This window comes from Kogia breviceps, chromosome 1 (assembly GCF_026419965.1).
Source record: "Kogia breviceps isolate mKogBre1 chromosome 1, mKogBre1 haplotype 1, whole genome shotgun sequence".
NCBI classification, from domain to species: Eukaryota; Metazoa; Chordata; class Mammalia; order Artiodactyla; family Physeteridae; genus Kogia; species Kogia breviceps.
In genome coordinates, this window is record NC_081310.1 from 47,959,807 (window position 1) to 47,986,143 (window position 26,337).

The 26,337-nt window shown below is 39.3% G+C and overlaps 1 protein-coding gene across 4 annotated transcripts in view; it reads right to left on the reverse strand.

Annotated features, from left to right (window-relative positions):
- Positions 1–354: 354 nt before the first annotated feature.
- RABGAP1L (RAB GTPase activating protein 1 like) overlaps positions 355–26,337 on the reverse strand; it is a 742,996-nt gene continuing 717,013 nt past the window's right edge. For all 4 annotated transcript variants that reach the window (XM_067031217.1, XM_059046250.2, XM_059046253.2 and 1 more), the window contains 6 exons: positions 18,762–18,872; positions 11,049–11,153; positions 8,700–8,783; positions 5,611–5,682; positions 3,510–3,707; positions 355–2,502 (listed from right to left, as the gene is read on the reverse strand). In XM_067031217.1, the coding sequence (XP_066887318.1) occupies positions 2,350–2,502; positions 3,510–3,707; positions 5,611–5,682; positions 8,700–8,783; positions 11,049–11,153; positions 18,762–18,872 (723 nt within the window). In that variant the 3' untranslated portion in view covers positions 355–2,349. The remainder of the gene's footprint in view (positions 2,503–3,509; positions 3,708–5,610; positions 5,683–8,699; positions 8,784–11,048; positions 11,154–18,761; positions 18,873–26,337) is intronic.

Consider the following 26,337-nt stretch of genomic DNA (forward strand, 5'->3'; position numbering starts at 1 on the left):
GTATTTGCTATTGCTACTTACCCAAAGACATTGCAGTGAGGGACAGTTTAGACTATGGTACCAATACACATACCCAAGTATGAGATGGAACTGGAGAAGGAAAATAAAAATCTATGGATGGCCAATGTAATCTTTTAAAAGAATTAAAAGAAAATGAAAAAGACAGATTAAATGTTTGCAATATATGTACCTAGTTATTTTGTTTAAAGAAAAAAATGTAACGGGCTATAAAATTGAGCCAGGTCTACAGATAAGAACTGGACCTAGAGCTATTTCTCTCTCAACTACCATTTAAGGAAAATTATGAAATTTATGCATTCTGTGAAATGTAAAAAGAGCTCTGTACAGAATTATGAGATTCACAAAACACACAAAAAAATCTTTAATTTAGCTAGCCATCTGATAAGGCAACTTGTACAAGGCTTCTTGGGATCAAAGCATAAAGTACCAGTAAAGCTAACAAACTGTATTAAATGATTTACAGAAAAAAGTACCAAGATGCAAGTTTCTAGCCATTATATTTTGCAAAAAAGAAGGAAAAAAAAACACCATGTTGGGAATGTTAAAGTCAACACAGATACTCAGAATGCTATTTTCCTTTTGGGTAAAAGGAAATGAAAACTATGATGAGAGATGTCAGGACCAAAAAGAATTCTGTAAGAAAAGTATTATTTGATGAGTGTAAAGAAGGATAACAAACAACCACATCAGTTTTATGGGCTGTAGATGATACGAACACTTACCGATGAAGGGGATTTCACTTTTTAGAGTTTAATGATTATTTTAGAGGAAAGGATCCATCATGAGCAACTTGTAGTACATGCTCCTGGAGTTGAGATGGCTCTTAGATGATTTTTACTTCCAAGAGTGTGTTACTTTTAACTGCAACATATGGCACAGATGAGAGTCACTCTGGCACTACAGAGTTTGAGATACTTTGCAAAGAATATGTTCAACAGTGAAGCCAAGCATGAGTATCAATAAATGTTACTATACATAGCTGACAGTAGTTTGGTTGCTGTAAAGGACCAAAGCCCTCCAAAATAGCTTAAAAAATGGGAAAATTAGTTTTTCCCTTACCAAAGGATTTCCTGCAAGGACTATTTATAAAGACATGTTAAATATAATTGAAAAAAATATTTCCATCAACTTTTAAACAATAGCTTTACCTTTCCATGAGATAAGCATTTCTATAAAGGTTGTATATGCAATCAAAAATGTTACAAATGCATTTGCATCTCTTCATCTAGGGGTACCAAGGGCACATTTTGAGGAAGCTACAGAAATCAGAAAAAGTTGCCTAATATTAAACTAAGATGATATGAAGCTGACTTCTATTTCCCATTTCATAACTTTAACAAAGTTACAGTATTAGTGTTTCCTTAGCAAGTATATGTCAACATTAAATGAATACTCTGTCCCTGGTTCTACATTCCATTCTAAGCACAACAGCTGTTCCTGGGTCTTTCTAGGCTTCTCTGGTGAAGGTTTCCTAAAGATGCAACTCCTAATATCCACTTCTGACTTACATTTGCCAGAAGTCACAACTGTGTTCTTACTTAGGAACTCACAATTCCCATGTGGAGTTCTTAAAAGGACCTGTTAGAAGACCAGGACCAAAATGATTTATTTTATCCTGCATTTATCAAAATCTCAGTTCTTTTTTTTATCTAGTGTGTGTTTTCAATAGCCTATCTTATTCCATGGTTCTTGGCACTTCATTTCCAGATGTACCCAACAGAAAATAAAAATAAATTGTCTTTGGGAACTGTTCAATCCCAGGTCTGTTCTTTCCTTTGGATAGGATTATCGCTATCCTGGGCATCACTTTCAGGAGGAAACCTGACAGTGGTCATGACTGGCCCCACAATGTGCTTTATCTGAATAAATCCTGAAAAGTTAAGAGGTTTAGGTTGCAATCTCTTTTTTTTTTTTTTTTTTTTTTTGCTGTGACAAATACTTGCCTATCACTTCAACCTTGGAATAAAAGACATCTCCATCTTTATGTAAGATAAAAATAATATGAATAATTAGTTCTAAATAAAAAGTATTTAGTTCTGAATTACTTATTTCCAACCAAATATCAGGCATGTAAAATAATGTGTAATACTATGATGGATCAGAACACAGTCTTTCATGGAGAAGCACAAAAACAGGTATTCGACATAAATCAGGTTAGTTTAAATAACATCCCTTTTTTAAAAGTGTCATACAAGAAAGAGTAAGAGCTACTGAAAGATCCTGGCTTGCTTTCTGGCCTCCTTTCCTTCCTTTTAAAGGGACACCAGGAATCATCCTGGGTTTCCGTAGCTTTCATCGTTGTGCTCTTGTACTTGGGTGAGGCTGGGCCTACGTGCTCTCCTTGGCGGGCTGGGTGGCCTGCGGCGGCTGCAGTGGCTGCGTTCCCGTGGCCGTTTTGATAGAGTTAAGGGTTTTGCTAAACCAAGAGTTTTTTGCAGCTTGGATTTCATTCATAAGGGCTCCCCTCTGATGTTCAAGTTCCTAATTCAAGAAAGAAAATCATCTGAGTTATATAAATATCTTCTCTCTGCCAAAAAATTAGAGTATAGCTTTTTGGAATCCGCAGGTCTACACAGCTGCAGTTTTCTTCCTACAAAACCCAGGTGAGATTTAGTTGGCTTCTGAATGCAAGAAAAACAATTAGAGCTAAAAGAGTTACCACTAAAAACCAGAATCTGTGCTTTCTCTGATCAGTGAAATGAAAACTCATTTTACCCTTTTTTCCCCCTGCAATTTAGGTCCAAATCTAGGTTTAGGCTGCAGCCTAAGAGAAGATGTTTAAAACCACAGGTAAATGTAAACATACAGATGGAATTAATTTTTACTGATTAGTGTAAGCATGAATAAATTCTAGTTCCAAGCACATGGCCTGTGCCCCTTGAGGACGTACAAGGTCCGAAGCAGAAAGAGTTCAGGATCGTTAGTGTGGCGCAGCAGGTGCCATGGCAGGACATGGCAAGGGTGAGGGTCACTGGTAAGATGGAAGTGGGAACCAGAAGCCAGGACTGCTTTTCTAATTCTGATTTTCCTCCAATATGGAAAGAGATTATGGGGAAAGGGATTTGGCAAAATCAGGTAAAGATGAAAAGAAGCTCCAAAGAAAAGAATGGCTGTTAGCCAACGTTCAACTGTCACGGGAAGGATAACAGGAGGGGTTTGGCCTTTCAACTTTCAGGCTCAGCTAAGTGACCAAGTTCAATGGGAAAGGACCATGGCCAAAAAATATCAGGGTAAACTAAAAAGGCATATGCTTAAGTTCTCACAAGATATATATAATTTTAGTTATTAAAAATTTATTTGAAACTATGTATTTATATCAGTGTTTAAAAATGATGTAAAATGCAACTCATTTGTGGGCAGAAAATGTATTCATCTTATATGGTAACATCGTATGATTCTGAGCTTGATAGGCCGCCTCTACAGTACTAGACTATCCTAGACCACTAACTGTTTATTTTTTTAAATTGATCTTTTATCAAATCACCAACCTGGATTTTACACTTGGCCTCCACCAGCTGCAGTTTGGTTTGTGCCAATTCCAGCTCCATCTCCCTCAGTTGCTTCTTAAGAGAGTCCTTCTCATCATCCGATTCAATTCCCTGGTCCTCTCTGCTTATGGCTGCTACTTTTAAAGCACCCTCCTTGCTGAAAATATCACTGCAGTGTTTACATGCCATCATTTTACCCTGAAATATCCAAAAGAGATAACCAACATCAAACTGCATTTCATAGCATAAATCATGTCCTGAAACAATGCAATATGATTTTTCTTTAGACACTGCTTGTGGTCATCAAATGCAGGCCGATTTATAAAAGTAATTATTTTTCTTGTGCTATGACCAAAATGGATATATTCGGCACAAAACCCAATTATCCAAGACAGGTGCTATTTTTTCTTACAGTATCTAGAGAGACTCTGGGGATAGAAAGTATTATAGCATTTCTTTGAAATCTTTTCCAGAAACTTTGTACTACCATTATCCTTACTAGATGCGAAGCCCCATGGCATATATTCTACATGCATTACCTCATTTAGTTATGATTAAGTATTATCACCCCCATTTTATAAATAAAGAAATTTAAGAGTTTAAGTAACTTCCCTGCGGTAGACTGAGGAAGGTCATTATGACTAACCTAAGTCTACCCCTGCAACAAGTGAAGTATACGTCCTTTTGTTCAACTTTAAGTGAAGATGATCACTATTGTTCAAGGTGATAAAAGCAACTCTGCCACATGCCTGGATTGCCAATCAAGCACAGAGCACTGAACAATGGCAACTCTTTTCAAGACAACAGTGCTACTGTTTTCTTAAAATATCTTCAAAAAGTTTAGAGATAAGAGATACTACAGAATTTTTATCTATTTTGATGTCCTACTGTTACAAGCTCAGCATGTCCATAACTGTAACTATACCCCTGTCTTCACACACACACACAAAGCAACAATGCCCACACTTCTGTGTCACTGTGCATTACCCCACCATTTAGACCTAAAGACTTTGGTGTCATCTTTCCATTAGCTTCTCCTTCACTCCATATTCAGCTGGTCATAAAATTCTTCCTCTTGATATGTCCAAGCATGTCTCCCAGGCCTGAATCCCAAAAAGTCACCTTCTCAGAACAAAGTTCCTATTTTCAGTTCTTATGTCTCAGATTTTCAGGTTACAACTTTTAAAATATGTATTTACTGAGCATTTATTGTGTGCCAAGTACTAGACTAAGCACTTTATTAACAGGATCTTACTTAATCTTCAAAATGACCTTATGAGGTAGGTAATATTATCTCTATTTTACAGAACACAAAATAAATCTAAGAGAGGTTAAATAACTTGTCAAGTTGGTAAGTGATATACGGAAGTGCCTAGAATGCATTTATTTACTAGTATAAAGCTGAATATATTCAAATAGAATTATATCAGGTTTCTGTAACACTGGCCCCAAGAGCTGGCTGTACCAACACTGCTTCTTAGGAATACCAATCCATTTGGTTTACTGCTTTTTCTATACAATAAACAATCACTTTTTTCAAGTAGGTAATCAGCATAAGGAGTTTTACCACCAGGGGGCAGCATAGAAATAAATGCTGCATGTTTTCCTTAAAAACAAATCTCTACTTTAGGTGGAAAAAATCAGTTACCCAACGTGTTTCCTCTAGCTGAGTTCTATACTGCCCATGGTGTCCACTGTGGGATGAGCCTACTGGGTTGCATAATGAAGTCACATCAATTCAGGCACAGTTGGGATGCAGGCTGCTGAGGGTTCGGGTTTCCAGGTTTCCAACAACCAAGAAGGCTCAGGGGCCTCTTGTGACAATGCTGAAATCCTACCTCCTTTCCTGTTATCTGTCTCTGACAGCCCAAAAGATTTCTGGGAACATAACCTTTCATCTGGCCCACACCCCAGTCAGAAGAGGGACCCTATTCACCCTAATTCCTAACTCCCTTAAAACAAAGGTGGGGTGGGGTCATGTCTACAGGCTGTCCTGCCTGTGGTGCATCAACATATATTGGGATCCTCCTATCAGATGCTCACTCAAGACTATATGAATTTGGAAGAAATTGTATCACAGAACTGTTTCATTCTTCCTCACCTTTACCACTTCCAGCTCCTCCTTGCTGGCTGCTTGCTGTTTCTCCAGTCTGGTACTCAACTGGGAACAGATCTACAAGAAAGAAAAGAGCTACTTTACTAGAAAGTAGAATGTCTCTTGTAGCATGTGCACATAGCTGTTTATTCACTCACATCTCTGATGCTAGAAGAAATTTTGCAAATGAGTAGCACTGCAAATGCCAGTCATTCCCATAAAACAAGCAGCAGAAGCCTGAGAGGGTTCCGTGTGTAAAACACACCTCTATCTCGATCAGTAGAAGAAACACATGGGATGGATTTGCTTTCTTTCTGTCACTAGCTTCCGTGACTGGTCCCAGGGAATTCCTGCCCTCACTTTGGAATCAATCTATAGAATCTTTGCTGAGTATGTACTTCGGGCAAGGTACTATCCTAGGAATCTGATGAAAAGAATTCTGAATTTCTTCATGACTGAAAAGTGCTGTGCTGTGGTAATCAGTGAGAAAGAAAATTTATGTAAAGGGTTTAATATAGAGCACCATTAAATAATATCACATTATTACTGATTCTGAAATCAGGTGCTAACAAGTACCAGGAACAGACAGAAATAAGTGCTTTCAAAGCCCCCTAAAATTGTATTAAAACAAAAAAATGGAAGTTCAAGTCTTGCTAAACTTGAGTGAAATAAGAATTTTTTATTTTGGAAAAAAAAAATGGAATAAAAAAGTTAGAGGATGTCAAATTTTCAAGAGCAATTTGGACTAAAAGCATAAAAGGTCTACCTCTGTTATCAAAATGGACATTAAAAAAAAATATCCCAGTCTACTCCAAAATAGTTCTAGAGACCTGGGACTACTTGTTGAGTTCAGTCTCCAATTTGTCCAGATCCAAGCCTGGAAACAATAAATAGGACTGTAGGGCTGATGTTAAAAAGAAGAGATTTCTCAAGCAATTTTGGCAAACAGATAAACCCTATTAAATAAGCCCAAACATTCTGAAATATAGCCAGTAATAGCCAATTCCAACTACAGAATGCATTTAGATTATGTTATATGTTTAATTATCTTCAAAGAGATGGGTCTGTTGCCTTTTACATTACTTCAAGTGCTTGCCAGATAATATTCAAGAATAGTTCCAAGGATTGCTCTGCATATGGTGGCCACTCATGGCCTAATGTGATGAAAAAAATGCATTTGCAGCAATGGCAAATGGCAAGTTCCACAGCACACGGTCTTTAACGTTCCTTATATTGCTTAATGTCTAACCAGCCCTTCTCCTAGTTCCCTAAATTCAAAATCTCAGGATCTCTTCCAGTATTTTCCCTTATATAGCAAAAAAAAATGACTCTTGTGTTTCCTGCTTCTCCGTTTTCATTACTACTTATTGTAGTTCAGGGCCCCATTTTTTTCTCCCCTGGACTCTGCTGTTGGCCTCTTACTGCTCTGTGTCTTTCTTTGCCCATGCATCTCTCCACTTGGTTCCACATTTCTCCCTGGATAGAGTAGTGCCAATTATATGTCCCTGGTCATGCCACTGCCCTCCTATAAACAGAATAAAATCCTAACTCCTCAGCCTATCCCTGAAGATCTTCATTGAAACTAGGTCCCAACTCACCTTTGCTTCTCTCGTCTGTACTTGAAATTCTTGCTAAACAAGACTCTTTCACTAATCTACCTCCCATGCCTTTGCACATGCTGTTTCCACCTTTCCACCATTTCCATCCTCTCCTTCTCCATCTCCAGATACCCAAACCTCACCTAGCCTTTGAAGCACAACTCAAATCACTTCCTTCTCCAGGAAGGGATTCCTCATTTCCCATATGTAAGAAATTCCCTCTCCTCTTAATTATGGACAGGTTTTACCTCCCTATTACAAGATCAGCTTCCAGAGAAGAGAAATGGAATGAATTTATCTTTTATTCCTCCAAAGTAACAAGCCTCACATGTAGCAGGCATTAAATAAACATATATTGATTTTGTACATCTGTATGTAGATATAGATATATAGATATAAATAGATTATAAAAGAGAAGAAGATAGCTCTGAAGCTTTATTTCTAAGCAATCTTCCATGAAGGGGCGGAATCCTTATGGAAAGGTGTTCATAATATACAAATGAATTAGTTTCCCCCAAAATGCATGAAAAATATAACTTACATTTTTATTTATACAGCAACAAAGCATACTCAGTGTATTTAGTGATTCTTTCTAGTTGGCAAGATTGAGGGAGGTTTGTTTTCCTTGTGCTTTTCTGCACTTCCACAAGGAATGTAAATTTCATTTATAAGCAAAAAGACACTTTTTTAAAAAGTAAGCCTTAGACTTCAAACTCCTCTGTGAGGCAGGAGACCCCAGGGAAATTTCTGGATAAGTAGGTGGCATACAGTACCTTAACAATTCTGGAAAACTGGAACTTGAACAGTCCAGTCAGAGTACTTCGGCAACAAGAGGAGTCCTTGACATGTCCCAACATAACCAGCAGGGACAGGAAGATACTACTGGAGCTGGAATGAAGGCTTTCTGAGACATGCCACCACCGCCCCCCACCCCACCCCACCCCGCAATGTGACTAGAAAGGTCCTCAAGGAGAAGAGCACCGCCCCACCATTAAAAGATCTTTTTAAGGTTAACAGGAGGAGGTTAATTGCTAGCACTGGCCTCTGTTGGGTAAGGCCATATAGCCATGTGGGAAAAAGAGCTCCCATGTTCTCTACTGTGACAGCAAAGGACTAATGGATCTCCTAGCTGATGCCATTTAATACAGAGACTGAACTTTAGTGCTCGACCAAGAGGCAAATGTTACTAGTGTGATATATTGGAAATTAGCTTCTGAGTAAGGCAGAGACAGGATCCCAATGGTAATAAGATTTCTTGTTCCTCTAAATCTATCAAACATTGAAAACAACCAACAGATTGTTTTGCTGAATTAAACTTCTCACGTTATCAGCAAGCAGGTCCAACCACTGTCTGTTTCAGAGGAGAAAATGAGCCAACAAATATAATCAATGCAGTACAGTTACTGTTCTGGAAACTCTAAAAACAAACAAACTTTCCCCAAAGAAAAGAGCAAAACAATTAGTTTTATAGTGTCAAAGCCCACAATGGCACATTACCTGTTTATACTCGGCAATGATAGCTGTAGTCTTCTTTATTTCATATTCTGCCTTCTCTAGCTGTTTCCTGAAGACTTCTTTCAGCTAAAAGAGTTAAGCATGAGAAACATCAAGACTCAGTCAAAATCTTAATAAATTTCCACGAACATCCATATTCAAGTCTGCCTGATTCATAGTCAACAACAATGTAAACAACTGTAAGTACACACATTTTTCCTACTGCAGTTGCATGTTGGTCATTTGAAAAACCTAATCATCTCCAGAGATACAGAAATCTTACTTTTTTTCCTGCAATGTATAAGAATATGAGCAATCCTAGTATAAAACTGCTTATGCTTTTTACTACTTTATAAATATATTGCTAAATAAGTGTCCATTCAGAAGCTATCTTTATCCTTATGAGAGTCTAAAACAAAACATCAAGGCAGCATTTCATGTACTCTTGATACTCTGCAATAAATTACTGAAAAAACATTTTAGGGCTTCTTTTTTCATCCCATATCTACACTGCTGTTACCCCTCAGGAGGCAGGAACAAGAGGTTTTTGGGACTGGAGTCAGACATGGGAGATGGGGACTGAAGAAACACTGACTTCAGAAGAAGTTAAAGTGACATAATGCAGTACTTGTTACAGTAGCAGAAATACTAAATTATGAATGCTAAACCTAAAACCACAGTTATTTCTGTAGCCTGGCAGCTCTAGAATTCTAGGTATAGAAAAAGGTTAAGGCAATGAAAAAAGCTCAGGTGCCACCAGATAAAAAGGAAAGAATTCGATTCTCCCAAACTGACCAAACAAAAAACAACTCTGGTTAATCTTTAAGTACACAATCAGAAAAAATTGATGAATTCTGCTTTGCAGCATCCCAAATTATGAATGGAGTATACTCGGTACTTGCAAATTCACAAGTTATTGCAATTTATAACTGGTCTTATCATTACAAGATTTTGGAAATTTCTTCATATTTGCTACATTCTAAAATTCTAAGAGCATTTGTAGGTTATACTGATTCAAACTTAGTTGTTTATATTGGTCTCTGTTCTCTCTGTTACATAATTCAAGGACTTCAGCCATACCCTTTGTCCCTTCTGCAATAAGGCTGCACTGACTCAGGGTCAACTGAGATAGCTGAGATGCTTTGAGCAAGTTCATTTAATTTCTCTAAGCTGTAGTTTACTCATCTGACAAATGAGAATAATCCCTATCTCACAAGGGAACCACAACAATTAAAACAGGATATACACACATATATAAACACACACACACACACACAGAGGAGAGGGGCATGGATTAAATTCATTTGCTAACAGCTTCATTCTTTACCTGAAGTACTGAAGTGGGCCACCAAAAAATAGGAAGTAAAGAAAACAGCAAAACCCATCTAAAGGGCTATATCAAACTGGATAATCGGCCCCCGAATATTTTTGAGTATGTTAAAGAAAAACAAAAATCTTGGTCCACAGTAATTGCCAAGACTCATTTCATCATTAAAAAAAAAATCATGGAATACTTTTTATAAATCCCTGAAGGTGCTAAACGACACATCCCTTCATTAGTAACTTCACTGGAACTTTTTCTGGTTGCTTGGATGTAGGTCTTTGAAATGCTTTGTGTGCTGTTTTATATTTAGTATTATTGATGTCTCCGAACTGAACTCAAAGTAAGTGAGCTAATCATGCCTGGCTGGGACGGACAGAGATGGAGACCATTGGTGAAGCAGCCTGCTCTTCCTCAGGGAAGCCGGAAGCTTTGACTCCTAGGGTGGAGAGGTCCCTCCTGTCACCTCTGGGTCCTTGGCAATGGTGTGTCTTCCAGCTGCTGAGCCTCACAACTCACATGGATACTGCAGGGAGCTAACTTCAGGGCTGGCTCCTAAAGGGTTTCTTTTTATTCTCTCAGGGAAGAAGATTTGAGAGCTCTGCCAGGAACAGAAATGTGCATTCTCCTTCTTCTAAGGCATGAATTGGGAAAATGAAGCGTGACTGATGGAGGTAACTCCCAGCAGAGATCTCTGTAGGCTTCCAGCTTAGCAATCCTCATAAACTACTTCAGAGAAGTCAAACATCTTGGAGATACAACACGAAATCTGAGGATGCCTCAAAGCTCTTGGATCATAATTCCAAGTTCCTAAACTTGGAGAAAGCGTACCACTCTCGCTAGATGTCTCAGTCAAGGCAAATTCCTAAAAGCTGTTCAAGGGTGGAAATGCTGCCTCAATTCTACTCACATGTACTGCTTCAGCATCGCCCTTGATCTGAACAAATTTCATGTTACTTCTTGTTTACAGTATTAATCAACTCCGCGTACCAATACACCTGCGTAAGGACAAGCCCGCCTACGCCTGTTACCTGAGCTGTCTCCTCCTCTTGTTTCCTCTTCTCTTCTTCAGTCTCTACCAGCCTCTGTTTGGTCAAGAGGAGCTCCTTATTCAGCACATCTGCCTTGTCTTCTGCCTGCAAATCAGAGTCCATCACAGTCATAAAGAAGGTGAAGAAAGCACGTGTATACTTTCTCCGACCTCCAGTTATTATTGTTCCAACATTACCGGAAGCCTTTCTATTCCCTCTGGCTCACCCAGGGGATGGCTGCTTTCACTGAATGCCAGCCAGGTACCACGCACTTAGCGCACATTATCTCTAATCCTCACAACAAAAATTATTTTCCAGGTAATGACAGTGAGGTTTGGAGAGATCAAATAAACCTGACTGGGACACACATCTAAGATCAGAGCCACGATCTGAATTCAGATATGAATGGCATTGAAGCCCATGCTCTTTCTAAACGCCTCTTCCACATTTTCAGCTGTCACTACAGCACTCACTCTGAGACTGCATGGTAAGACTGGATGAAGGGGTGGAGCCTCACTTGGAAGCTTCCACCTGGTGGTGCGTGGGGCGGTGAACCTGGCCCACCAGGCTATTCACAATAGCAACGAGTACAGTAAGGAGAAATTAAGACCAAAAACCCGTGATAGAGACAGCCCCGAGGAAAACTGAAGTAAGGACCAGGAATCCAGGCAGAAAAGACCATATTTCTAGAATAGCCAAGAAAAGCTTGGAGAGAGCACACTGCTCATAATTTGGATACAGAACCAAAATTCACCGTGAAAGCACTGTGTGTTTGTATATTTAACTGAGTTAACGCGTGTCTGCTTTACACGTTAGGACACTTAGCTCGCCCTTTAGGTCTCGGCTTCAGGTTCACCCCTGCAGTGCAGCGTGGTCTGAGCCCTGTCCCCCTCACCCCATCCGCACCGCCTCCTCACCCCACCGAAGCTCGTATCTCCCTTGACAGCACACAGCAGGACCTACAGCGACAAACTGCGTGTGTGATATGTGTGCCTCGCCCAGCTGTCTGCAGCTGTGGGAGGCAGGAAATCTCTCTTGTTTGCTCATCACTACACCCCCAGCCCTGAGCCCAGGACTGGGACAGAGCAGGTGCTCCGTAAGTGAGTGAATGGACGTGGCGCTCTGAGGCCCTGGAGCAGCAGACTGGGTGGACGGGGCCGTAGGATGAGTTCAGCAGAGAAAACCGCAGTCACAGGAGACAGGCAGCTCTTTGAAGAAGCCATCCCGGGCTGACAGCAGCAAAATGCTGTCCAAGTCTTTGTGAAAACTGGCCAGGTGGCCTTCTGTCTGTGTTTCACCATATCTCCCACATGTCCAGATGGGCAGGCCAGCACAGTCTGCTGGGTCCTGGCAGAGAAACTACATTCCAGCTTCTCGGCTCTGTCTTCCAGTTCCTGATGTCCCACAGCCTAGGGCTTATAGCTGTTTTCAGATAATTTGGAACTATTGGGTAGTTAAAGTGAAAAAGTCCCTTTTAAAGACTTTGAAATTTGTTCTGGTACATTAGATTTTAGGGGGGAAAATCTACACAGCAAAAACGCATCCTAAAAGTAGAGGTGGGTCTCAAGAAGTGGGGCAGTATGAGAAATGGAGGAGAAACCAGACTATATCTTAAATGGTATATTTATTTTTATTTTAGTTGGTACTAAATCAAATGAAACAAGTCCGTATACAAGCTATTACTAACTGCCTTTGAAAAATTTAGCCCATCTTACTCCAGGCACTTAAAATACAAATACCAGCAAGTGTTTTTTATGTATTTGAGGGGAAAACTTATTTTTCTTTCTTTTGATTTTATTTTTCATTCACTGTCAATGTTTCAAAATGGACCAAGCCTTTTAAAAAGAATTACAGAAAACATTTCATTCTTTAAAATACTTTCTATAACGTCTTATTTGAATATTGTTATACACTTTCCAAAAAGTAAACTACTAAACTTATGAACTATCACTAGTCACTAGGTTATAAGACATAATTAGTCTTTATTATAATAAAATTAAATTTCAGGAAAAATATCCAAAAAAATGCAACATGCATGTTGCAAGTTTTAATAAATCGTAAGATATTAGATGTAGATTATGGGAACTCAAAACTGCGAATTCTAGAGCCGCAAGGCAGATGACAAGTTACCTACAAAGCAGGAGATCCTTCCCAAGGTCTCCAACAGAGGGTCTCCCGGTGGCGAATCATGAGCTTGTGTTGGCAGGTGCTCCTCTAATGCCCTGAGAATTTGGTTCAACTATCCTGTGGTTGTTCCACTATGGCATTAGCCTTTGCAAATATTTTTAAATTAAAAATCCAATTTTTCTAGTGGAAAAAAAAAATGCTGTCCTGATGGCTTTAGCATTTTAAAAATCTTACCAAATCTGTCTCCCTAGAATGGCAGTCCACTTAGATATTCTACCCCAGAATATCTGAGCGACAGCCCTGCTAATAAAGAAGACTGCACTTTAACCACCTCTTACCGTACCCTCAGCAATCTCCATTTGGTGAAGAAAATAGTCCTTTTTATAATATATATCATGACACACTGAAACAAATGTTTTCTAAGTTTGGTTTCTTGAAGGGAGATTCACTCAAACTCAAAAGTGAGCCTTTTGCCAACTTCTGAATAGTCAATGCTGTCCTGACATTCAGCAACAAGCTTCTAAAATTCTGCAGCATATCTAGATGTTGTACGATTTTGGAAATATCTATAAGAAAAGGGACGGGACTTCCCTGGCGGTCCAGTGGCTAAGACTCCTCACTTCCACCTCGGAGGCAGTGGGTTTGACCCCTGGTTGGGGAACTAAAAGATCTTGCATGCCATACAGTGCGGCCAAAAAAAAAAAAGGGAAAAAACTCACTTCCCTGAGGAAATTTTTAACGACAGGGACTTTTTTTTTTTAAAAAAAAAGATTTATTTATTATTTATTTTTGGCTGCGTCGGGTCTTAGTTGCGGTAGCGGGATCTTCGTTGAGGCATGCGGGATTTTTTCATTGTGGCGCACGGGCTTCTCTCTAGTTGTGGTGTGTGTGTTTTCTCTTCTCTAGTTGTGGCGCGCAGGCTCCACGGCACGTGGGCTCTGTAGTTTGTGGCACGTGGGCTCTAGTTGAGGCGCGTGAGCTCAGTAGTTGTGACGTGTGGGCTTAGTTGCCCCGCAGCATGTGGGATCTTAGTTCCCTGGCCAGGGATCGAACCCACATCCCCTGCATTGTAAGGCAGATTCTCTACCACTGGACCACCAGAGAAGTCCGAGGCCTATTAGTTTTATGTACACATTTTCTGTTGCACATTCTTCACTATGCCAAGGTCAGGTGACCTCCCTCTATTTCTGTTGTTATCAGATCTGACATCTGCAGAAATTGCCGTGGGTCCCACAGGAAGCTGTATCCAGAGTTTCCCCTCCATGCTGAACAGTAAAGTAGGACTGATTCTGCTCATCAAAATAGAACCAGATCTGAATTCTCCTTTTAAAAGGTTCTCCTTTTAAAAATGGTGTTCTGGGTCTCTATATAGCCAATCTCTATACCTCACTTAAGTAGAAACCATCTTTAATGTTAAAGGAATCTCCAGGAACAGAATACTAAACAGATAGATACTCGCCATCTTTGAGCCCAAATGATAAAACCTTCACCATAATTTGATAAGACTGAGTGGACCATTGTCCTTACTGTCTTCTAATCACCTACCAACATCTTTTAATGCCTTATTGATATGAAAACTTCTAATTGCTCTCTAACTTCTATGACATATATATATGAGAGAAACAAAAACACTGCAATGTGTGATTAAATCATGAACCAACTGATAACCTGCTCAGAAGGCTCAGCTCTCACGTTAGGGATGAGGCTCTTTCAGAAATAATTTCTCAAAGAACTAGCCAAGGCAGTTGTTCAATTTAAAACAGAACAAAAGAATGTGCCGGGCTTCCCTGGTGGCGCAGTGGTTGAGAATCCGCCTGCCAATGCAGGGGACACGGGTTCGTGCCCCGGTCCGGGAAGATCCCACGTGCAGCGGAGCGGCTGGGCCCGTGAGCCATGGCCACTGGGCCTGCGCGTCCGGAGCCTGTGCTCCGCAACGGGAGAGGCCACGGCAGTGAGAGGCCCGCGTACCGCAAAAAAAAAGAATGTGCCACTTGTGATATGCAGCTTCTGGTTTGACAGGAACTCCCTCTGGTCAGAAGGGACCTGGGCCCAGGCTGCAGTGGGAAAGCACTGGTTGTGGTGTCTCTTGCTTTTTGTTCCTTGGGAACAGAAAGAACAGGAATGGCCTGAAAGCAGATAGCAACAGAAACTGAAATGGAGATGTTGTATCTTTTTTCATTTCTAATCACTGATAAGTCCTTATTTAAGGAGTCTCAGGGACCGCAAGTTGTCAAAAGAGAAGTCTCTGTCAGAGAGAAAAATGAAGAGCGCTGGGGACCAGGAAGCCTGAAGCCAGCGCTAAAATGACATGGGTATGAAGTAACTTACCTGATTACCTAATTAGGTTTGTTTGCTTTACATATTGTCTCAAATACAATCTGCTTTCGTATTTGTTTAATGTATGCCAACATTTTGCTATTTTAATTAAAAGATTTGATTTTGAAAAACTGGGAATGGAAAAGTACTGGGCAAACTGGGTGAAGGCAGGCAAAGCCTCACGCTAATATCCTTCCTCTCCTCAAAGACTGGAGGGGCAGGACACCTAAACTGCAGGGACAGCTTTTTGATGTGCAAATAAACCCTGCTCAGGCTGAAACTACAAAATTAGATGTGAGGAGGAGATAGCAATTTTTGAGTTAGCAATTCAATCAAATGGCAATTTTTATTCTTTCATCTAGAAAATAAGCTTCAAAAGGCAGAGGGGCCAGGTCTTAACTACTTTTTTAAAAAGGGAAAGAGAGGTATGAAGGGAGGAAATAAAAAGAAGGGATGTTTTCTTCAGGGATTGATCTAGTAGCTCCATGAGGTACCTAGGTACTCAATAATTTCAGGAGGACCCTAGCAATTGTTCTGGACTAATCTACAAAATGGGTTTTTTGGGTGGTGAAACAATTTTTTAAAATAAAATATTTTTTCTGATCATTAAAGAGTTATAACGCACATTATTACTTAACCAAGGGTGGTTAAGCAATTTAAGGTCTTCTTATAAAAGATATATAATTGAAAAAAGTATAAAGATGAATATAAAAATTAGATTTACTGTTATCACCCAGAGACATCTAATAGTAACATTTTGATGTATTTCCTTGTAGGCTTTTTTTCCTGTCAATGTATATTCCAGCCTCCTTTCTTTTCCTATAGGATGGCCCTCTGCCAGCATATATTCCTTGCAATTTAGATACAAACATTATATATAGATAAGTTTACTTTTTAAAAAAAATATTATATCATTACCTTCCCATTGTTTTTAAAAATGATTCCAGAAAGATATTTTACAGATATACCTTCATTCTCTCCTTCTATTGGACATGTACATTATTTCAATTTTTTATTCTTGTAAGTAATGCTGCAGTAAACAACCTTGTACCTATATTTCTGAGCAAATCTCTACTTTTTTTAGGATAGCTTTCCAAGTCAGAGTATATACGTCAGTTCCCTCATTTATAAAATGGAAGATAAAATACTTGCTTAATGGAGTCATTAGGAAAATTAAATGAGATAATGCTTATACATTGCTGAATAAAGTGCTTGGTGCATAGTAGGAACTCAGTAAGTATTTAATTTCATTATTGTTCAACCTTTTAAATATACCAAATGTACATTTTAATGTACCAAATACATTTCCCATATAACTTTCAATTTACAACTCTAACTTATTTCACCACATCCCTACTGAGTCTAACTGCTTAAAACTTTTGTTCCTTCTAGTTTTATTGAGATATAATTGACATACAGTACTGTGTACGTTTAAGGTGCACAACAAAATGATCTGAATTACATACAACATGGAATGATTACAATAGATTTATTGCAAAACTTTTTCATCTTAAGAAAACTATTAATGGATAAAATATTCAAAATGGCAGAATCAAGTGTCAGTCAAGGCCATTTGGAAAGCTAATATGGAACCAAAAATTTCATTAGAGTACTGAGTCACACTGTGGTCTTATTGCTACAAAAGTACAACAGCCAAGGTCAGGCTGGGTGTGGCCCTGTTGAATGGGGACCCCTCTACCTTCCCAGCTTCTGACTCTTTTAGAGTCACACATTTTTCATACCATCTCTAACAACCTGCAGAGAGGCTGGCTGAATGGGGTTTGCAGTTAAAAGGGCCATTCCCCTGCCTTTCCACTATGGGGCTGCTGCTTCTACATTCTATATCCTGTGTCCCAAGCAGCACAGTTTTTGTTTTATTTTCAAACTCCATTTAGTGTTGATGCCTTCAGCGTCCTCCTCTCCCCCTTCAGCACAATTTTCCTTAACAGTGGCTTTATCTCTCATCTTACTGTGGCTAAAACTTCTGAGCTGCAAAATTAGCTGTTTATCTGGGAAAAGAAGTTGTGGCAGGGACCATTTTTAAACATTAAAAAAATTCCTCCAATTTTAAACTCTGTATTTTTTTTTTTTTTTTTTTTTTTTAAATTTTTGTGGTACGTGGGCCTCTCACCGCTGTGGCCTCCCCCGCTGCAGAGCACAGGCTCCGGACGCACAGGCCCAGCGGCCACGGCTCACGGGCTCAGTCGCTCCGCGGCACGTGGGATCCTCCCGGACCAGGGCACGAACCCGTGTCTCCTGCATCGGCAGGCGGATTCTCAACCACTGCGCCACCAGGGAAGCCCCTAAACTCTATATTATTAACGGATTTGTATTTTAAATATTGTCAATGCATAGTCAGAGCACAGGTAATGCCTCTTTTTTACAGATTCAACCAGTTAAGTCTCAACTTTTCTGACCCTGCACCATTGGGAATATTGGCTTTTTGAAAGTCAGAAAATAGAGTGATGATTTCAAATCTGTGCAAGATTCCTTCTATATTGCCAATTATTTCCAAAAACACAACCAATGTTAAAACAGGAAGTCCTAAAGCTGTGAGTACTGTTGGAAAGGACAAGGAAGTTAAAGAATTTAAGGGTTTCCTAGCAACAGCTAATGTTTATTGAACACATACTCTTGTAGTGCTTTACCTCATTTAATTCTCACATCATCCCTATGAGGTCAACACTTTTTTAAACCTATGGGCAGGTTAAGAATGGCCCTGGGTCACGTGATTAGTGAGTGGTGATGCCAGGATGCACACCCAGGCAGTCTTGGCTCTCAACCACTAGGATGCCTGTCAATCCAACAACACATATCTCAATGTACATACTTCATATAAAATTCCCACATTTACTGTAGATGAGAAATCTTTTTGGAACAAAAATATACAGTGCCTACAGATATTAGAGTGGCACTGTATACTCTTGGTGACTGATATTCTCAGGTAATGATGCTGGCAGTCCTTGGTTTAGGAAAAGTAGAGGTTAAGAGAAGAGACACCAGAGAAGCATAGAGCTATCTTTATTTTTTAAGTACGTTGCACATGCTGTTTGGAAATGACCGAAACCTATCTCAAAAGCTTGCGTTTTCCACTGTCTCCCGTGAGCACAGCAGTCCCCTCCCACCTACCACCCACCCATTCACCCATCAGGCAGCTCACTCAGGGTCAAGTACAGAGCAAGCCCTGGTGGGACTGCCCTGAGAGCAACTTGGTCCTTGCCCCGGAGGAGGGTGTCAGTCTTATTTCCGCCTAGTGAAGGACAGGTTTACCTGATCCAAGTCATTCCGCAGAGCAATTTTGCTGGTTACTAGTTCATGGGCAAGGTCATCATTCTCTTGTTCCAACCTCATGCTGGCCTCTTGTAATCTCCGGTTCTCCCTCTGCAGAAAAAGAGCAACAACCAGAGATGGGCATTAGGGCATTAGTGCCTGGACATACTACCAGAAACAAATGGAACTGGTGAGGAAACAAGCAGCAACAACAATAACAAAGTGAACTTTTCAAGGTGTAAAAAGGAGAAGGTGCGAGTGGCACAGGAAGGCAGGATTGCTGTCTGGAAAACAACAGTGGGTTAAGCGAGCGGAGCAGATGCGGAACTCTACCCAGTGAAACTTACAATTGTCCCTTAAGCCCTCCAGACAGGACTTCATCATAAAAACTGTGCCATGAAAAGCAAAATTTCCAAACACACCCTCAATCTTGTGAGGTTTTCATATAGACCTCGAATACAGACACAGGCAAGTCTTTGTTTGAAACATGCACGATAATCCCACCCTTGACCTCAAAGGAAGCTGCAAAGACACAGTAAGGATGAAATTGGGAAAATTTAGACATTTCTCTAAATAGTTTTTCCCATATCAGAGTTTAAATTAATTGAGTATATTTAAGATACACGGTTTGGATTTGTTTTGCTATCAACTGACATTTTCATTCTTTGGATATGAATGTATTTACTTTTCTGAACGCCAATTTTTGTGTTAGTAAGAGCAACTGTCCTTATGATAATGTCTCTGAATGTTTGTTTTGCTTTTTTAAAAAACTTCAGATTAAAAGGTTCTGGGCAAAATAAATTACTGAGTTGCTTATTTCCCCTTGAACTCCTAGAAAAAAATTTGAAACAGTTATATGATGAAAGAAGCAAGTCACTAGTTCTTATGAAGCAAGAGCTCCCCTTCACCAGTCATTATGAACTGTGTACATTCACTCTGCTTTTTCTGAATAGCAATTTAGCGTCCTCCATTCCAAAGTATCAAAAGTGCTCTCTCTGCTATTGTTAGCAGTTACAGAAGATTCAAAAGAGAGCTGACAGGAAAAACATCAATGTGATGAGACCTTCCTGTTTTTCAGATTTACACTCCTACGGTGTTTTCTGCAAGGATGGCAAAAACTCAGACAAAGCAGTGGTGTACAACCAGAAGACAAATCTATGCCCTGGAAGATAGTTACCGGAGCATACTGGAGGCAGGGTGGGGATGGGGGGAGGGAGGGAATTTTATCTTCTGTAGAACCACCTGGAGTTTGTTATATGGAAAGAAGAGCCCTGATTTCTTTTTCTTTTCTTTTTGTTTTTTAAAAAGGGCTAAGAAACAGATGGTAAGGGCAAAGCCTGAGACTTTCAAGGAGGGAGAGGATCCAAAAACAGGGCCAGCAAAGAAGCCGAAGGACAAACGTGCACTTTGACTATAGCCAGCCAACAGGGTCCATTGCTGCCTTTTCCTTTGTTAAAGGTAGACTGGGATAGTTGGGAACAGTCAAAACATTTTTGAAAAAGAGATCTAAAAAAGAAAAAACAATCTTAAATACTTCTAAATAAATTAATGATAGAATTCCATACAGTGTTAAAATATAAGTGAAAAATATCTAATGACAGGAGAAATGCTTATGCTACTTTATAGGAAAAAAAGACAAATAATTGGAAAATCTCATTTCCATAACAACATAAATAACATTAACTCTGGGTAGTGGATTATTTTAACTGTTGTCTTTGTGCTTTTAAAGTGTTTCCAAGTTGTCTACAATGAATATAATACACGTGTTTAAAAAGTTGTTTAGAAAATAAAAAGTAATTCAGAATTTCAATTCCATTGGAAAGGATAAAACGCCAAAATGAGAATTTTTTAAAAGTCTTCTCCTATTAGAAGCTCATGTTCTATGTGAAACCCTAATGGATCTTCCTCTGTGACCAAGATACAATGTAACCCCTCAAAAGAAAGGACACCTTGCCAGGAACCCTTTTCCCAAGATATTCCTGAAAAGACAGTGTACATATTTGTAGGGGCAAATTATACTCATCAAATTCTGTCTGTCTCCTCAATCTACAGAAGTTCTACCCTCCCATAGAAGCATAATAAAAGTGGGAACTAAAATATAAAAAAGCCAGGGTGTCTACAGCTGAATCTTTCAATCTTTGCTGAAGTCATCTAAATTCTAGCAGGGGCTAGAGATTATTAGTCTTTCATCCTGATATTTCAAACTGTTACCCCTTTTTACAGAAACAACTTACATGCTTGTTGGAAACAGATTAAAAAAATATGGTTCAAAACTTTTCCAACAAATTTCCTCCTTGCCAGGAACAAGCAGCAATACCAAGCACAATTTCATCATACCATATTTCACAAGGCAGACTGCTTTAGGCAGGGAAGAGATTTTTCTCATTTCTTGATAAATCCCCTCAAAAGAGACCGTGATAAGACTATTTGAATACGTATTCTTAAGTGTCCTGTTTCTACTGAAGTTGTACTTAGGTCTCCAAGATACAAACAGCTCCCTCAACTACTTATTACACTGCGTTAATTTGGCACAAGAGAAAAATGTTGCAGCTACCAGTTTTTCAGGTTACAGTGACATATGCTTAGAATCAAGTTAAAATAACCTCCAAATAAAGTCATACAACGCTATGGAAAAGCACTTTGTTCAAAGTATTTAAAAACTGCACCAGGAGCTACTTCACTACTGATTAGAGATACATGTCTGATGGGTTATGTTATATTATATATGCAAGAGGTGTGAGCTCGGCTGAAAACTGACTGGTCACTTCCCATTACCATGACTGTCGCAACTCAAACCTTTCCTCGCAGACACATAGCTAAGGGGGTGGGGTGGATAGGGGAAGACTGGGGAGAAATTAGGGGTGCCTGAGGGTCCCTAAAAAGCAAAATTGCCTAGGGGGCAAGCCTAGTGGCTTTTGCTCTAGCAAGAAGCTTCAGTTCAGTGTGTGCAAAGCAAGCAGCACAGTGGGAAGTGTGCAACTCCTGCTCTGCACTCAGACATGTGGGAAAGCAAGCTCTGGGGCCAAAAATGCAGTATCGTCCTCCAAAGTATGAACCTGGGGGCGGGGCAAGGTGGAGATTTTCTATGAAGAAGAACCCGCCCACGCTTACCAAGGGTTAAAGAGAGACAACATGACTTGGCTGTCTTTTCCAGCCTTTCCCAGGGAGCCAAAACTGTTTTTAGAACTGACTGTAGAAAAAGTCTGCCTTTAGACTTGAATAAAGAGGACAGTTTAGCTTTGGGAAAGGTCGGAATCTTGCTTGGTTCATTCTGAAATGTTGGCAAGGGCGGCCCACCCGAGAAAGACGTGAAGTGGCCCCATAACCTCAGCCAGTGCAGAGATACTCACATGCCGTAAGTCTGCACAGGCGGATGTGCTGAACGCTCAGAGCCCATAAACAACACAGGCAAATCACTTCCCTTGCCTTTCGGAAAAGGCTACAGGAGATAATGCTTACATAACCCTTAAAATTCACAGCACACTGTTTGAAACCTCCTCCAGGTCACACAATTAACAACATTGGAACAAACAGCAGACAACAACTTTCCTCATTAGTTCCCTCCCCTCTTGCATAGGAGATGTGCAGCTGGGAAAGTTGGGTTAGTAACTTTGGGGAGGAGGATACTGCATTTTTCAGAAAGACAGACGCTGATATTACAGACGTACATAGACAAAAAACTTACCTCCTGAAAAGCCATAGACCAACTACCGTTTTCAATCATAGGTACAAAGACAATTGAAAAAAAAAGAATATCCAATGAAATTGCACACCTACTAATACAATTAGGAAATGGCAATAACAAAAACAGATGCTTGTTAATGCTATTTTGCTCTTCTGTTTTTCCTTAGAGTGTCATTTACTCTAAGTTCTCTCCAGGACAGCTAACATTTGATGCAAGAAAGTATACTTGAGGCAGCCAATGGGCAAAGTCTCAACTCAGGAAGACTGATACACTAAACTCCTCCCTCTCCACGCTGTTATTTGCAGTTTGCATGACTGATGAAAACGCTGTCTGTGGAACTATTTGCAACTACGGTGTGAGTTGTTTACACTGTTATTAGAGCTGGGTGGAAGGAACTTCCTTATATGACAAAGTCAGAAACATTGCAAAATATTTCATCTTCAGGCAACAGAATGAAATTGCTGGGCAGGGGAATGCAAAAGAAAAATGGATCCCAGCTCTCCTCTGTGTCTGGGGGTTGGAGTTTGGGTGAAGCAGTATAAGGAATGGTGAATGTGATTTTTTCCAAGATGAGAAACCAGAGAAATGTGAACTGGCAATCAGAAGAAAATGAACTCAGCCTTAAAGGAAAAAATGTTGGGGAAGGAGGCAGCTTTATAACTCTAGCTCAGTATTTTGGGTGTGCTGTCTGCTGCTATAATGAATTCTTGGCACAGACTTTTAAAGACATTTAAGGGTCAGGAGAAAATGTTTTCCTAAAAGACCCAATGCAATTTTATTAGCAACAACACACTCAACTCTCACACCTTTCCTTCTGGATGCCTCTTTCAAAAGAGTTGACAGTCATCATATTCAAATTTCATCAAACAGTTTTTTGACATTCAAAGACAAATGCCTATAGATGAAATGTTTAAATGTCTACATTATCTGCAGATGAAATTTGAGAAAGAAAATCTGGATGTCTGAAATCATTTTATGCTCCTACTTTACCCAGTATATCCAGTTTTATCTTTCTGGTGGAAATTTAAACAATTTTAAATGCCAAACTACAGAGAAAATCCTGTCAGTACTAACTAACTGGCAGTTGGCAAACGAGACTGCATTTCTCATAGCACTTAAAAACAATCTTAGATTACACTTTAGCATAGGGGTCAGCAAACTTTTAATGTAAATGCCCAGACAGTAAATATTTTAGGCTTTGCAGGCCATATGGTCTTTGTTGCAGCTACTCAACTCCGTCATTGTTGTGCAAAAGCAGTTATAGATAATAAGCATGTGGCTGTGTTCCAATAAAACTTTATTTACAAAAACAGGCCGTGGGCCAGATTTGGCCCACAGGCCATATGGTTTGCAAATCCCTGTACTACTCTAGCATACAAATCAAATTTTTAAAAAGCAAATGGGTTACAGATGACGTAGAAACGTAGGAGTGTGATGTAATTTTCTCTGTCAGACTCCTTTAACAGGAAACAAGACGTACTAAGAATTGAAGAAAATTTTTGGCGAATTAATTCTGAAGATCATTGATAAATATACCAAGAGATTCTTAATATGCGTAACATTTATGCCTCTCCTGAGTGTTAAGTATAACTCAATCAGCAGACAAGTATCATTAGAAACCACCTGCTCCTTCTTAGCTAAGTGGCTCGAGAAGCATCAAGAGAACTTAGGCTTGCCTTCTCCACCATCCTGTAACAGTGAGTTCATCGAGTTACCCAAGTGCAAAAAGAAAGAGTGGCAGCCTTTTGAAGTTTATCATTAAGTTGTCACAGGCAGATAGAAATCATCCTCTTGACTATCACTGTTCGTTAAAAAGCACATGATTTCATAACATAAATATTTCCCAAAACCAGCAATATCTCTGTGATGTGAAAAATAATAAGTTTATTTTCACTGGAAGAAAAATACTTTGCAAAGATGGATTCACTTATCTTGACTTCTCTGAGTAAGGAAGGGTCCAATACAGTAATAAAAAAAAAAAAAAGTGGGGGTGGGGCCTTTTTTTCCATGTATGTTTAGCATAAACTTCTTCATTTATCAAGTTAAAAACAAAATGTGACAATTGTTCTAAATTATTTCCTTAGATATGTAAGGATAGCAAATACTACAAGTTAAGCTTTATTTAGAAAATCTTGTTTGTACTATTTATAATTAAATAGCTTAATTTTAAATCACATGCAGGGATGACTGCTCTACAAAAATTAGTATGGGCAAGAAAAACCTTCTGTGAACTTACAGGAATCATTTTTTTTCTGTTTGAATTACATTTTGATAAAAAATGTACTATGTCTAACCTCAAGAAAGAAGTTAAACATTCTAGATTTAATTATACTGAACACAGATAAGATTCTTCAATTAGAAATTATGTATTTATAATACTGTCTCCCAAACCCAAGAGAGTTTAAGCATTCCTGATTCTTTCTAGGATTTGCCCATCTAGAACAGGTAATAACATAACCTTCATTACACAATGGGAGATTCACTGAATTTAATTAATTAGCTGTGCTTTTTGAAGGCTTAAACCACATTTGTACAAGTAGTTCTTTAATTAAACAAGAAAAGCATGTCATCTTCTAAAGAAAGATGAAGGCTGTAGTTCTCTAAAATTGCCATCAATAGATTATGTCATTAGAAAACTAACTTCCCCCAAATGAAAACAATTCATCACCTTAAAATAGCAAATAATATTTTAATTTCTGAAGTTAATAGCTGCTTTTTAGGGGCTTGGCTACTAATTTTTAAAGTGACTAAAACAGCTGCACATATCCATGAATGTTTGTTTTCTGGAGATTTGTATGAAGATAAAAGTATACATGATGTATTTCTACAGACAAATCTTTATCCTGCATTTCACTTCACTTGAAATCTATAAATAAATTTACAAACCAAAATATCAGAGCAGATAAATATCACTACACAAATCTGGCCAGGTCAAACTTAAGAAGGACAATAAAAGAGGCTTAGAATAAATACTGTATATTCTTCTTCCCATAAAGTTTCCTTTCTGTGTCTTGGAATCTAGTCAGGAAGATAAACAGAAAGAGTACACCAAAGGCTGTAAGCAGTCATTATAGAGCTTACTGGTTTCAAATACAAACTGATGCCAACACCAGGTAGCACAGGCAGTGTGTATATATATGCATTATCTATTTATATGTTTATGTCTGTGTGCATGTATGCGTATATACTACATATATATACATACATATATATATATACATACGTACGTATATATACATGAAAACGAATGCATCACCCACTTATGTTGACCTTTCCCTTATAAATATGAGTACACATAAGATCTACAGTCATTGATTAGCTCCAGTTCTGACAGGAGGTCTCCCTCCCACAAGTATGGCTTGTGCACAGGTACCTCTGGTGTGACTGAGGTTTATGAAAAAAGGATGGCAGGCAGATGCCAATTCTCTTCAGACATCTTGCTTGGATTTTTTTTTCTTCTGAGATATAATTCACATACCATAAAATTCATCTTGTGTGTGTGTGTGTGTGTGTGTGTGTGTGTGTGTGAGACGCGGGCCTCTCACTGTTGTGGCCTCTCCCATTGCGGAGCACAAGCTCCGGACGCGCAGGCTCAGCGGCCATGGCTCACGGGCCCAGCCGCTCCGCGGCATGTGGGATCTTCCCAGACCACGGCACGAACCCGTGTCCCCTGCATCGGCAGGCGGACTCTCAACCACTGCACCACCAGGGAAGCCCAAATTCATCTTTTTAAAATATACATACAATTCAGTGGTTTTACTACATTCTCAAAGTTGTACAACTGTCACCACTATCAAATTCCAGAACATTTTCATTGTGCTTAGGGTTCTAAAATTTAAATTTATACCAACACCATTTCATCAAGTGTTAAATACAGGTGAGCACAGTGAC